Source organism: Serinus canaria, chromosome 4 (assembly GCF_022539315.1).
Source record: "Serinus canaria isolate serCan28SL12 chromosome 4, serCan2020, whole genome shotgun sequence".
NCBI classification, from domain to species: domain Eukaryota; kingdom Metazoa; phylum Chordata; class Aves; order Passeriformes; family Fringillidae; genus Serinus; species Serinus canaria.
Window position 1 is genome coordinate 3,499,937 of NC_066317.1, and position 13,344 is coordinate 3,513,280.

The 13,344-nt window shown below is 39.4% G+C and overlaps 1 protein-coding gene across 2 annotated transcripts in view; it reads right to left on the minus strand.

Annotated features, from left to right (window-relative positions):
• Positions 1–793: 793 nt before the first annotated feature.
• PRSS12 (serine protease 12) overlaps positions 794–13,344 on the minus strand; it is a 33,102-nt gene continuing 20,551 nt past the window's right edge. For both annotated transcript variants that reach the window (XM_018921123.3, XM_050973317.1), the window contains 5 exons: positions 10,722–10,927; positions 10,051–10,129; positions 8,004–8,126; positions 4,868–5,148; positions 794–3,236 (listed from right to left, as the gene is read on the minus strand). In XM_018921123.3, coding sequence (XP_018776668.2) covers positions 2,929–3,236; positions 4,868–5,148; positions 8,004–8,126; positions 10,051–10,129; positions 10,722–10,927 — 997 coding nt within the window. In that variant the 3' untranslated portion in view covers positions 794–2,928. The remainder of the gene's footprint in view (positions 3,237–4,867; positions 5,149–8,003; positions 8,127–10,050; positions 10,130–10,721; positions 10,928–13,344) is intronic.

Below are 13,344 nucleotides of genomic sequence, written 5' to 3' on the forward strand. Positions count from 1 at the left end.
GAAAGGACTGGGAAACAAAAATCTGTGAAGCCATAGCTGAGATGATCACCATATAGTGTAATTGTTGCTGAGTGTTTGGCGGCTGAGGTCAGGATTCCTGCTTGAAGAGAGCAGAACTGTGGGCTCTAATTACAGTGTGGAGTAGATCTGAGGACATGATTTCCGGTGGTTGTGTTTGGTGGGCAGATTAGGGAGCTGTCATAGGAAACTCCATTTTTTTTTTAAGCGTATCCTTTTTCTGCCCAAGTGGAAGTATGGGTGAATGTTTTCTTGTGTGGTGCTGTAACAAGTGATAGCACACCTGTTTCGCTGGTGGTGCATGATTACTCTGTTCTTATAACAGCCCTATCATATGTCATACTGCTCTGCATTCCAAGGTGGTGGCTGCCAAGCCTGGTGGCCAGCAGTCAGGAGTAACTTGGGAAGTTCAGGAGGGCTGTATCTAACTATAAGTCTTTATGGTGCTGGGGAGCCTAGAGAGATGGTATTTCTTGAGGGTTGTCATCTCATCTGGTACCACGGCTAAGTGTTTTCATGGTGTGTGCCACCATTAACAGAGTTACTGAACAGCTTTAAAAGTGTAGGATGAACTTCAGACAACATAACTAGTCTGAGTTAAAGCACTGGGAATGAGACAAACTCCTTTTGAAGAAAATAGACCTAAGTTTATATGCTTTGAGGAAGATTTCAAGAGTCCCCTTAATCAGGTGCAGCCCATGTGAGTTTTACCCAGCTGATGTTGTGCAGCAGCTGCCTGTACATCTGTGGTATTAACGTACAAATTAATAAAAAATTATAGTCAGTGTGGCAGTTTTTATTGTATACATGTACACCATCAGGCTCACTGAACAAAAATGAGAATGGCGTGAGATGGAGGCAATTTCATTTTATGTTGAAAACTGAGAATGCATGCTCAGCATGGAAACAGTAGTGCAACATTTTAAAATCTAACAAAGCATTCTATTAAAAGAGCAAAAATAACAAAGTACTGTACTAAGTCTAAATGTTTACTACACTTAGTATGCAGGCTTAGTTCCCCCTCCCCCTCAAAGTATCCTGTTTCTGTGGTGCAGCTATTAAAGGATGATTATTTCCCCTGTATATAACGCATAAATTGCACTATGTAGCCTACTTCACCACAAGTCTCAATGGGTCTTATACAGCAAAACTCGGATGTTACGTGCAGATACTTTTGACAGACTGACTTCCCTTGTAATTAAAGGCTATAGAAGTAAAAATGTAATGGTTTTGAAGTTGACTAGCACAGTGTTTTGCATTGGTCTAACAATAGGAGGTCACAGTACAGTGATTTACCATGTTTTAAAATATTTTACACTATTTCAAATAGTGTGGAATTACGGAGAACTAAAACGTATTAAAGCACCTCATGTACTAGTTTAGCACCAGTTGCAATAATTAGTCCTGACCCTTGAAAACTAAAATTTGAGGTTGGAGATATTAAGGGCTAAATTTTCAATTGTATGGGCTTCGGCAATGTCATTGCTACTTGATATGCAAGTGAGTCTTGGATATTTGTTATAACACCAGAGAGACACACAACAATACACAAATGAAGAATAGCCCACTTACAGCACGAATGCAAGCACCCTACTTTTTCACAAAATACCACACAACACAGTCATAGCCAGTTTGGGGAATAGCAAACTATGAAACAGTCACTGCTTGTCGCAGTTTACACAGTCACTACGTGGTGACACTCATCTGCCACACTTGTCACGCTGGAGTGTTTCATGGCCCACAGCTTTCAGTTGTGTTTTTATGAGCATGGTTGTTACTGTGATGCATGGAGGTGGTGATTGCTATGTTCCAGGTAGTTGTGGTGGCCCTTTCTCAATGGGCAGTAAGTTGGTTATCAGTGCATTTTTTTAGTAAGTTGTTAGGGATTTTATAGCATGGGAAACAGTATTTGGAAACGTGATTAAATGACATCAAGATGTGTCAGTGCTTTAGAATTAGGCACCGAAAACAGCTTTCCTCTGAGAACAGTCTGAACCAGTGTTGCAACTAAGCAGGAGAGAGTTGTCTAAATATTACTGTATAGAAAACATAGTTTAAACTTTATAGACCTTTTCAGACAAGTTTTGGCTCAACAACTCCTTTGTATGTATAACTTTGTCTGCTTGAGCAAAACCGAGCAGTGAAAGGATAGGGATGTTTGTTAGTCTGACACTGTACTGACAGCTAGTGGTAAATAAAAAAAGTGAATCTTCTTCAAAATGCTGTATATACTCTAATTTGCGAATTTCAGAAATAGGACAGATGCTACTTGAATGAAGTAAATAAGTTGTTGCTCCTGCAGCTGTGCAGGATGTTTGTGGGGAAACTGTTGCTGTACTGCCTGTTTTACTTGGGAATGTACTTTAGGCACGCTAACCTGTGAAGACGTTTAGCCAATTAGTTGGGAATGTGATTATTGACCATTATTTTCCTTCCTGCATTTAATACATACTCAGAATTACCAAGAATCAGGGTACTAATGTTCTCAGCTACTGAAACATGAGTCAGATTTAGGGGACTGAGTGTAAAATCATGGGAATAATAGACTAAATAAACTAGATTCAAGATTGAGATCTGTAATTAATTGTAGAGAAGCTTAGAGCATAAATAGCTTGCAGCAACAGTCTAGTGGGCAAAGTCTCCAGCTGTCCTGCTCCAGTATTACTCTAGCTGGCTATCACTTTTCCCCTTAGATACATGGTAGCTTGTTCATGCAATATTTAAACTTCTGGAAGAGGAAGGACAGTAATCCCTAACTGGAAGGCTTGAGTGTATACAGCTTGGATTTAATGAAAACAAAAACACATGAATCAGGAAAATGTCTGTTTCCACCCACTGTGGGCCCCAGCTGTGCACTGCATGTGCTGTTCAAGTTGTCCTGCCTCAAAGTTTAGTTTTCGTTATGGGCATTCATAGTTTGGTCACACTTTTAATCCAGGGTACGAAAGATGAAACTTTTGTGTAGACACCTGGGGAATCTTTGACCCCACAGCCGTAGCCCCAGGAGGTCACACCGTACACAACCCAGCTTTCCCCTGGGCGTTCACACATCAGTGGTCCACCGCTGTCTCCTTGACAGCTGTCAACTTGTTTCTGTTCCTGCACGTTTCCAGCACAAAGCATTCTTCCTGTGAATCTCCTTTTGTATCGCTCTTCACACACCCTCTTGGGAAGTAAGGGGATAGCAGCCTGTTGCAGTGTTCTTGAATAAGCCCGTCCTAAAAAGGAGATCCAAATTATTGTCTCATTCCAGTGGTCAGTCTTGGAAACATAGATGTGATTTAAGCCAATTTTTGCTTTAAGGTCTTCACACTGCTTTGTCACTACATAAAATTTCTGAAAGCAAGACTACTAAAAAAAAAAAAATCTGCATTAAATACTAAAATATGGTAGATATTGTAAAGGTAAAATGTAGATGCCTTTTAAAAAAAGTAGCTTTTCTGCATGTGTTCTCTGGATCTTTCCAAGGCTGGGGTTTGGTTTATTCTGAGCACTTTGTGTCTTCTACAGAAGAGCATAGGCTTTATTACCTCTATGTGGAAGCAGTTTTGGGGAGTCTTGAGCAACTGAGAGTAAAGCAGTAGAAATCCTTTATTTCTATGTCACCAGTTCAAATCTAGTGTAGCTCAGCCTGAACCGGTGCTGCATCTCTAGTGGCTTCCAAGTAGATCTTTCCACTTTTTTTCCATAGCTTGCACCTCCTCTGGTTGAAAGCATGGGAAATGAAAGCCACTGTTGGCTTTACCTTTTTTTAAGTAAAATATTATAACTTGTGAAGCAATTATGATTCATATAGTAAGTGTGAAATGTCAGCTGAGGTACTGCAATGATGTAATTCTTACCATAAATTGAAGCCAATTACTGCAGTAGTTAATGTTTCCTGAAATAGATGTCCTCAGTTAACAGTATTGCAGGACTTTCAGTGAATTATGTTAAAAGGCTCGACAGGGCTAGGCAATGAATCAACAATTCCTTGCAAAAAACCCACCCTACACGTCTCTCTCATTTATTGTAGTACAGTGACCCTGACATCTGCACACAGATTAGTGCATGTAAAGAGGAGGGGCAGATAGCTGGCCTTGCCTTGTCTCCTTGGCAGTTCAAGTGAGTCACTGGAACAAAGGCTCAAGTGTGGTTGCTGTCTTGCACTGTATTCAGCACCACAAAAACATTAAAGTAAAACATGGTTATTAATTTGTGAAGCATTTAAAAGAAAAAGACCTTTGAAGAGGAAGAATCTTGTACTGACCAAAAAAAACAAGTAGAAGCCTGGAGTGCAGATTGCGTTGAGGCTCTTGTAAATTTTGGCAAGATGTTCTGTTATTTAAATCAAAGCTGGTTGAAAATGTCAGTGGTAACAAGGAACACTAAAATGTTTTTTGAAATTCTATCATGTCTATATTTTCCATCCATTTTTCTATTGAAGTATTGTCATTTCAATAACCTTTTTTAAATTAAAATATTCTTGGTCCTTACCTTTGAAACCTTAAATGTGTTAGAGCTGTTAGTTATGTACTGAGGAGGGGGTGGGTGATAAGCTGCTGTGAAGGGGTGTGCCTGGCAACAAATAAGCTTTTTATTCCTGCTTGTCATTTGTAATGAGGCTACATTACTGACAAGGTCTGTGATTTAGAGTGGCATGGTTAATCACTTCTTGGCTACAAATACAAACTATAATCAGTAAACAAAATACTGTCATTCCTGGTTAAGGATCAAGAGAGAAAATATTTGCCTGTGTTAAAAAGGAGTAAAATACTTTCATTTTGAGCATTTTCTTATTTTAATTATTTGAAGGGGTTTTTTTAAAACAGCCTCAGATAACCAGATTGGTGCATGGAAATGAATTTACCTGTGTCACCCCATCCAGTGATGAAACAGTTGGGAGCAGTTTTCTGTGGTCGCTCCCTCCTCAGTGGCAAGCAGGCAGGTAGAACGTGGGTGCTGAACCTTGCACACTGTTCCTCGGGCCCCTGCAGCCTCAGCAAGGCAATGTCGTAGTCGCTGCTGTCAGGCCTGTAGTCCTTGTGCACCACAATCTCCTGGACTCCGATTTCCTCCTCGTACTCCTCCAGCACCAGCGTGTGATAGTCTCCAACCCGCACTACGTAGTTGCGAGTGTTGTTGCCGTACCTGAGATGGAGGTGATAGCAAACAGGGCTGGCTCAGGCAAAGTCACATCCTGAGCATGCTGAGTTCATCACTTTCTTTACTGTTCACATAACTAATGGGAGCAAAAGATTTTTTAAAGAGCAAAAGTGTTTTCTCAAATGTTTACACTGACATTTCAGTGTGTCCTAAAGAATATAAAAACCTTCTGAGGTTTTAGGTTGTGCCATGTTCTTTTTGAATATTTTCACAGGCAATTTTCTTATGGGCATTTGCCATGACTGGCACTTCAAATGTACAAGGTGTGCATTTTAAATTTATTTAGGAAGGGTAACACAAACTGCTAGTAATTGCAATGACAGCCTGAGTATTGACATCATTGGGCTGTTCCAAATAATTACTGGAATGACAGCAGTGTTCAGTCCTGCTCCTTGGGCTGGCTGAGGAACTTGAGAGGCTTAGGTAACTTAATAAAAACCTCTTAGATCAACTGAGGTTATAGTAAGGATGACAAAGCATTTATGCATCACAAGCACAAACTATTGTCAAACTGACAGGAGGCCTGTAAATTTTAGGCTTGTTTTCCATCTGATAAAATCCCAGTTTCTTTCACATTGTGGACTAAATGCTAAATACACTAGAGATTACTGCTGTGGCTGAAATAACAATTTTCTTTGCATGCCTTTGAAGATATCTGTATTACGCACAGACCTTCCCAGGCAAAATGCAAACAAGGGAGTAGTGTTGGCTACATGAATTTATTTTAAAACATGGCTAAGCTAACAAATATTTTTTCTTTTATTTCTCCCTTTCCTTAATTTTCAACAGAAAATTTCTAATATGCTTGGAGAAAATTGTACCCACAGTGGCCCATCACCTTTCAACCTATGCCTGTTCTTTTTGTACCATCCAGCAATGTTCTGGTCTCCATAGCTTGTTAAAGCCTGCTTGAGGAGCAGCAGACAAAGCAGAAAAATTACAGTTTTCTGCACAATATATACCTGTACCACTCAGTATTTCTTCTACTTGTGGGTTGCATTCCTGGTTGCCTGTAAAGCTTTCTTGGTCTAATCCTTCAGGTCTTGCATGAGCAAAATTTCAGTTCTAGGCTTTATGGAGAGAGAACTGCAGGCTGTGAGTAAACATTCCTTCATCCAAAGATGAACTTCTACATAGGATACATTAAGGGTTTTTTCCTGTGTTTCCTTATGCTTCTAGTTATCCAGTTATTTTTTCTAAATGTACAGACCTTCCAATTTCCCTATAGCTGTCAGAATAACTCAAGACAAGGAAGGGTTATAAAAGAAAAATAGCTTCAAACATTTTATCTTAAATAATGTATCTGCCAAAGTATAGAAACCAACAATTCCACTGTAGTGTTGGTGAACAATTCTAATAATCATGCATGAAATAATGCTTATTTTTTATTCCTAGTATAGATGAGGCCACATTGGTTACTTAAGCAGTGTTCCAATTTCCAGGATATGAGAAATGGTATACTGGCCTTTGTCTTGTCCATCTGCGGAAAATATGTGAAGAAGGTGCTTGATCTATAGATAGCTCTTGGAAACCTATCCCTGAGATCACTTGGAAGCTCAGCCCAGTCTGTCCAAAGCCAGCTTAGAGCTAAAGGCTTCCCTCATTTACAGTAAACAGTAGTGCATCCACAGGATGTTGGAGCTGCATGCTTAGGTCTAATTGCAGTTTAGATGTAACTTCTGGGACAAAACAATACTTTGGTCCCTGAGACCATGGGTGACGGTTTCAGGGTAGCCTGGGACAGCCCCTCGAGTGGCTGCACCAATCGAGAAGTACCACCGTGTACTTTGCTCCAGCCATGCTTCTGCCCCATGCTGTGGGTGCTCAGCAGAGTATCCAACATTGGCACTCCTTGGCGCCACATTCAGTTTTCAAGCCTGTAATCAAAGGCTCTCTCAAGACCCTCAGGCAGCATCATTGGCAATCACTACAGAGAAAATGAACAGGGAAATAGGAAGCCATTGTCTATGAATTTTGATGAAAGCAACTAAAGAGCTTCCATAGTTTTGCAGAATCACCTAGGATGTCAGTTGAAATCGCAGGAAATTTTACTAACTTTGACTATTTCAGCTTGAAATATTACCAAGGAAAGTCCTCCATGATTTCAGGACACAAGAAAAGATGTGCATCTGGTGCGCAGCAAAGGTAATACACACTGTATTTGAGTAAAAGTGTATCTGACTTCATTTTAGTTACTTGTGTGCAAAATTAAAGGCTCAGAATCAAAATCTGAAACATTTGCAGCTCACTTGAGCAAACTCTAGGAAATACACTCAAAATTGTAGTACTCCTCTATGTTTTTTCACAACCTATTCCAATGAAATAGTCACTAATCACAAGATGAGCTTTCTTATTGTGCGAATTGATGCTTTTATACTTCAGTAACTTCATCAGTATTGAAGTCCTGCATTTAGTTACTGCTGTGATACAGTAAAAATGTCTACCACTGTCAAGATCTGTTGTTACCAAATGTAATGTAAAACATTCCAGTCCCTATGTTTGGTGTCTGCTCAGTTGTCTTCACTATAATATAAAAGCCATAAGCTGAATTCTTTTTGGAACAGAAAGTTTTGGAACAGTCCGAAGTGTTGTCTGTATTTTTTCATTAACATGCTGAAGTGGTGAATATAAATCACATGAATGATAACACCCAAATAATTTTCATGCATTAGGGTGTTTTTTTTGTTTGAGGGAAAGGAGGTTGAGTGGTAGGGTTTTTTAAAATCAAAGACCAACTCTTGGAACGGTTTTCCATGGGCTTGAACTGTAATGGTTTTGCATTACATGCCCAGAACAACACAACAGTTTAAAACACGGTGCACTGTTGGAGAGAGACCCACCTTTTAAAGCAGTGTGCTGCAGTGAGGACCCAGCAGCTGCTGATGAGAGTAGCACCACACAGGAGTCTCCCGTCACCATGAGAGGATTTCAGCCGCAGTGCCACCTGCCACGGCCAGCCGCCCCTGCAGGAGTGACACACGGTGTTCAGAGTACAGCAGTGGGGAACTCAGGTTACCTGCAATGTGCATCCTGTTGCCTTTCTTTGACTGACACAGCTAACTTACAAAATATGCTGTTTATTAAGGGGGGGGGTGAATATTTTATATCCTGGCAACATTCAGAATTCCTTTTAACAATGGTCCACATTACTTTATAGATAATTTGGGTATCCAGCACTCTTAAGTGCTTCCTTCCACAGTCAGCTATTTGAATTTTCTCTTCTCAGATTGCATTCATTGAGCCAAAAATACATTCTGTGGGTTGCTTGCCAAATACCATCCAAGTCAACAAACCAGAAATTTCCTGTCAACTGGAGAGGGGAAAGGGGAATTTCTTGAAAAGCTGAATCCAGCATCCATCCCTGTCTTCATGAGAAAGGAAGGTGGCAAAACAAGAGGTATAAAACTACAGTAGAAGTTTCAAGTATAGAGGAGCACCTTTTTTCAGCCTGTGATTATCTGTTTCTTATAGTAGATCTGGCTGTATTTGCATACCTGTGAATACAGGATGGATTTTTTTTGCTGGTTTAATACATTAGGAGTCAGAGAAGGGAAAGTGAGAGAGATGCATCTGCAAGCAAGGCAGCATCTAAGAGTAAGCAACAGGTATTCTGAGTATTGTCAGCTTGAACGGGTGTGCTAAAAACCAAGGGCTGCCAGGGGCCATCTAGTCCAGCTTCTTAGAGTTACCCGTGCCAAATGTTTTAAAGTAAGGTGAAGGAGTTTACTTCCCATGAAGAATAAAACAATTTAGACACTTCTCCATTTTAAAAGATAGGATTTAATATGTTTTTCTAAAATGAGGTTATTCAGACAGCTTTGGATTTGCTGGTACATATGTAAATATCCAGTTCTTTTCAAACTTCCTCAAGTTCCTTGTCTCAATGACTTCTTGTGACATTGAGTCCTTTTCTGATATATACATATGCTCCCTTTCTTGAATTTGAAGCATTTCTGTGTTCACTCTTGAATTTTTATCACCTTTTTGCTTCACCTAACATTTCTGTACTGATTTATGATGAGACCAGCTTCTTTGCTCTGACGGGATTGTGCGGTACATTTATTTGTCACTGTTGCATTTCAGCAAGTGTCCTTAGAACTCATATTCTGAGGCAAGAATTCTCAGTCTCTTCCTGTGTTACACATTATTTGTTATCTCATTTGTCTCTTTACTAAGGTAAGTAATTATTCTTTACTTTATTTGGCTGTGTTAAAATATTTTTCTGGGCTCCCTCTTGTTACTCTTCTTTGAAGCTCTCCCACTTGGGCCATGTCTTCTTAGAAATGGATTGATCAGTGCTGTGCATGTACTTTGAAACAGGTTGCACAGTGCTTGTAATGATGCTGTTAGTGTATTTTTAAAAACGCCTTTTGTAAGATTGTGTAAATATATATTTTTTTGTGTTTAGTCACAACTGTTAAAAAGAAGAGTCAGTGCCTCCCAGATTTTTAGCTGTGTCATCATCAAGGCTTATTTTATGAAAGAAAATAAGGTCTTAGTGAATCATACCCAGTCCCCATTTTTTGGTGTAGATGCCATTTAAAACTTTGTATACATTCATAGCTCTGTTTTTATAGCTCAGGTTCTGATATGAAGATATCCTATGGTAAAAGTAAAGTAGCTATTTTGTAAGTTTAACCCATTTGAGAACTTTACCCACAATCATCTATAGATCTTCAACTAATGCTGCAAGTACTTCTCAATTAATACTCTTTCATTTCCTGCCAAATTTGCTTTGGTTATATTTCTACTCCTACATCGTGACAAGTCAAAAGAAAAACAAACAACAAGCCTACAATAAAACTGTAAATTTGGCAAACCACTTGTGGCAAATACAGGTCTTAGAAGCTTTATATTCAAAATTATTTGTCTTTACCAATTATTTACCGTAAAGAATTTTTCCCACCAATTATTCGCTTTTGTCGACGATGGAGTAACCTCAGCCCACAAACAGAAGCAAGAGAATCTAAACCAGAAAGGGAGATGTAGAGAATGTTAAACTCAACATGGAAAGTGGCCAATATTCAATGAGAGGTAACTTTAAAAAAAATCTAAAGGTTGAAGTTATTCTGTGTTTCATTGTAGTTTTTAACAGGCAAATTTTGATTGGGGAAAAAAGACTTAGAAATTGTTTATGGCTGAGATCTTTTGACTGGGGAAAATACACTGAATCCTTTCAAGACTGAGAAGTACTTTGTAGCTGACTTCTTTTGACTGTGATCAGAGTCATTTACACATTTGCTTCTCACATGTAGGATTTTATAGGGCTTTTCCTTACTTCCTGTAAGTGGAAGCAGACCTTGGCCAACCACACAGGTCTCAGTCCTTATCTGAGGATAACCTACACCTTGAAAAGCTGAAAGGGAGCTGTCTAGGTTTTTGCAGAGAGAATTCCCACCAGAATTCTCTCAGCAGAGAGAATTCCCACCCCTTTTGTTTTATAATTTTTTTTTATAAAACTATTTCCTCTGTGCGGCAGGATTGTGAAGTCTGTCTCTTCCAACCATGACACTTGCTCACGGGGACCTGTTGGTCTGCCCCTCATGACAGGGCCTCACCTTTATTGCTGTTCCCAGGGACTTTCTTGCTTAGGTGGTCACAGATGACCCCTGCGTCCTCGCTGTGCCGGCAGTTGTGCGTCCCAATGTCCTGCTTAATGCAGTCTGCCAAGGATCTCTCATTTCCTGTACACTTGACGTTATCCACATGAATCGGGCCTTTGCCCTCACCAAAATAGGCCATTGTCCTTGCTCTAGCTGGGCCTCTGCAAACAGAGCGTTTTTTTTTTAATATTAAACATTTTGAGGCATTATTCTACATTTTACTCAAATTTCCAAGTGAGTAGTCAAAGACATTGAGGTTTCATTCCAAACCCTGTCACTGTTTCACTTGATAACAAGCACCTTCCACCACCTCTCTTATTCTAGTATGTAGAAAAAAATAAAACTGACAAAATTGCTACATTTCATTAAGGTTTAAAAAGTGCTTTTGTGTATCTGGTTAGAAGGCAGTGTGCAAAGTATTTTACATTGTATCAGCATTACATTTTGCCATAAAACAAAATATGTGAAAGCTGCTTTTTCATAATCTCTTTAATCCTCGTATAAAGTCAGCATCTGTGAAAGCTAAAAATAATTTGTTCAGGTCTGATTCCCTCAGATAGATGGGCTAGTTAAATACAGTATACTTGCGGTGCAGTAGGAGCAATGATGTACAGACCTAACAGTTGTTAGTAGTTATTAAAATATTTTATTATCGTGTTATTTTTTACAGGGCACCCCATACTTGAGGTGTAAAAATATCATGTGACTGGAGACCAGTTCAGGGCATACACCCCCCTGTTCTTGGGAGGAACCCAGTACTTGGTGCTTGTTTTAAGCATCTCATTGGGCAACTCCTGTGATAGAGTATTACTGTTAATTAGTTAAAGTAATCTTCTTAATTTATAAATAGATGTTTTGTTGTATATGGTTTAAGAGGCTGAAGGAATTATGAGTGAGAGACCACCCAACTGGCTGCCCCAGAGAAGTGGGGCAGGAAGCCACAGACAACTCTAAGTGTGCCTGAACTACAAGTTTACCTGTTGGTTAAGAGCAATTCAGGGATAAGGATATGTGGAATTCCACATAGTGAAAATACACGTTTCCATTTTAAAGGATATTTTATAATTGTATATTGTGAAGTACTGCTTCTGTGCATACAGAACTGTAACTGCAGATGTGATGAAATGCTGGAGCAGAGAAAGAGAATTTGACTGTGAAAATGTATTAGCCAAGAAAGTATTTCTTTCCCTTTACAGCTCCTTTTGTACTTCTTTAATACCTGCATTGCTGGGGAAGGTAGGTGAGAATGGCATGAAGAGTTTGCATCCCTTCTTGAGATGGGTTTGGTCTGTTGGGGAGGAATCCTGCCTTGTCAAACCATTTTCAAAGTTTTGTCACAGTAGAAGTGTGGCTGGCTCAAACTGAAACAGCTCTCAATTGCCACATCCATATAACTGAAACATGAAAGTAACACAGGAGCTTCATCCCTTTTCAAACTTTTGCACATGGATAGCTTTGCCTGTGTGGATTTTTTTACTATGTACTGAAGGGTAGGTGGGCAGGATTTCCAAGTAGGAAACATTGGTTAGAATGCAGAAATTGTAAAAAGCCAGGAAAGAGAAGGTCAAGAAACACTATGTGAGAGATGATACCACAAGGTCAACTGTCCTTACATATTTTCAGTTTCCAAGGTTAGGAGATATTTGCTAGATAATCCAAAGCCTTAACTGCCTTTGGAAACAGTATAAGACAATCTCTGCCTAATGAGTTTACTGTGATTTGACTTGTCAGTCCCAAATAGTGTGACTCTGGCTCCAAATGTTTTTCTTTTGTGAGGGATACTCTGATTGCAGATAACCACAAAAAAATAAGTCCAACTCTCTGATACCTGTGGGCAGCTTGTGTGTTCATGTTTGCTGTTACAACACAGTGACACAGTACCGGCAACTCATTGTAAATTATTACCTGGTTTTGGTATCTCTGTCAAATAACAGTTTCTGATTTAGGACATTGTTCTAAAGTTCCTCAGGATATTGAAAACTACTTTGTTATCAATCACCAACTTGCAGTATTCTTATCCTTCCCCAGAGAAGTATTTATTGCAGTTTAGTACAGAATTCTCTCTCCAGATCTTATCAGTTACTTAGTAAGGGCACTACCTCCTTCTTCCTACCTTTGTATGAAAGCAATCTATCTCTTACTATGCATCAGTAATCTCTCAGTTTGCTGATAATGGGAATGCAATCTTTTCAAACCCAACCAACCAACAGCACCATAGAAAATCCAAACCAACCCCCACTGAAGAACATCTCAGGAAACAACTGTAAAATATCGTGGTGGTCTTGAGCAAAGAGTGCAGCTTAATAGAGGAAATTATTTCATATAATTGGGAAATCTCTGAAGGCACAACTATTACATCTATGTTTTTGTTACATGCTGGAATGTGCCCTTACAACTGGCTTTAGTACACCCCTAACAAACACAATGTCCCTTAATTGCTGCTTTCCAAGCCAGCATTTATGTATTGATGACCCTCCAAGAAACAACCTTTTTGTCAGTTCAGATCTGTCCCTGGAGAGAAGTGGCTTTCAGGTCTTTTCCTCTCAGTTCTCCCACACCAAGCACAATAACTGCTGAG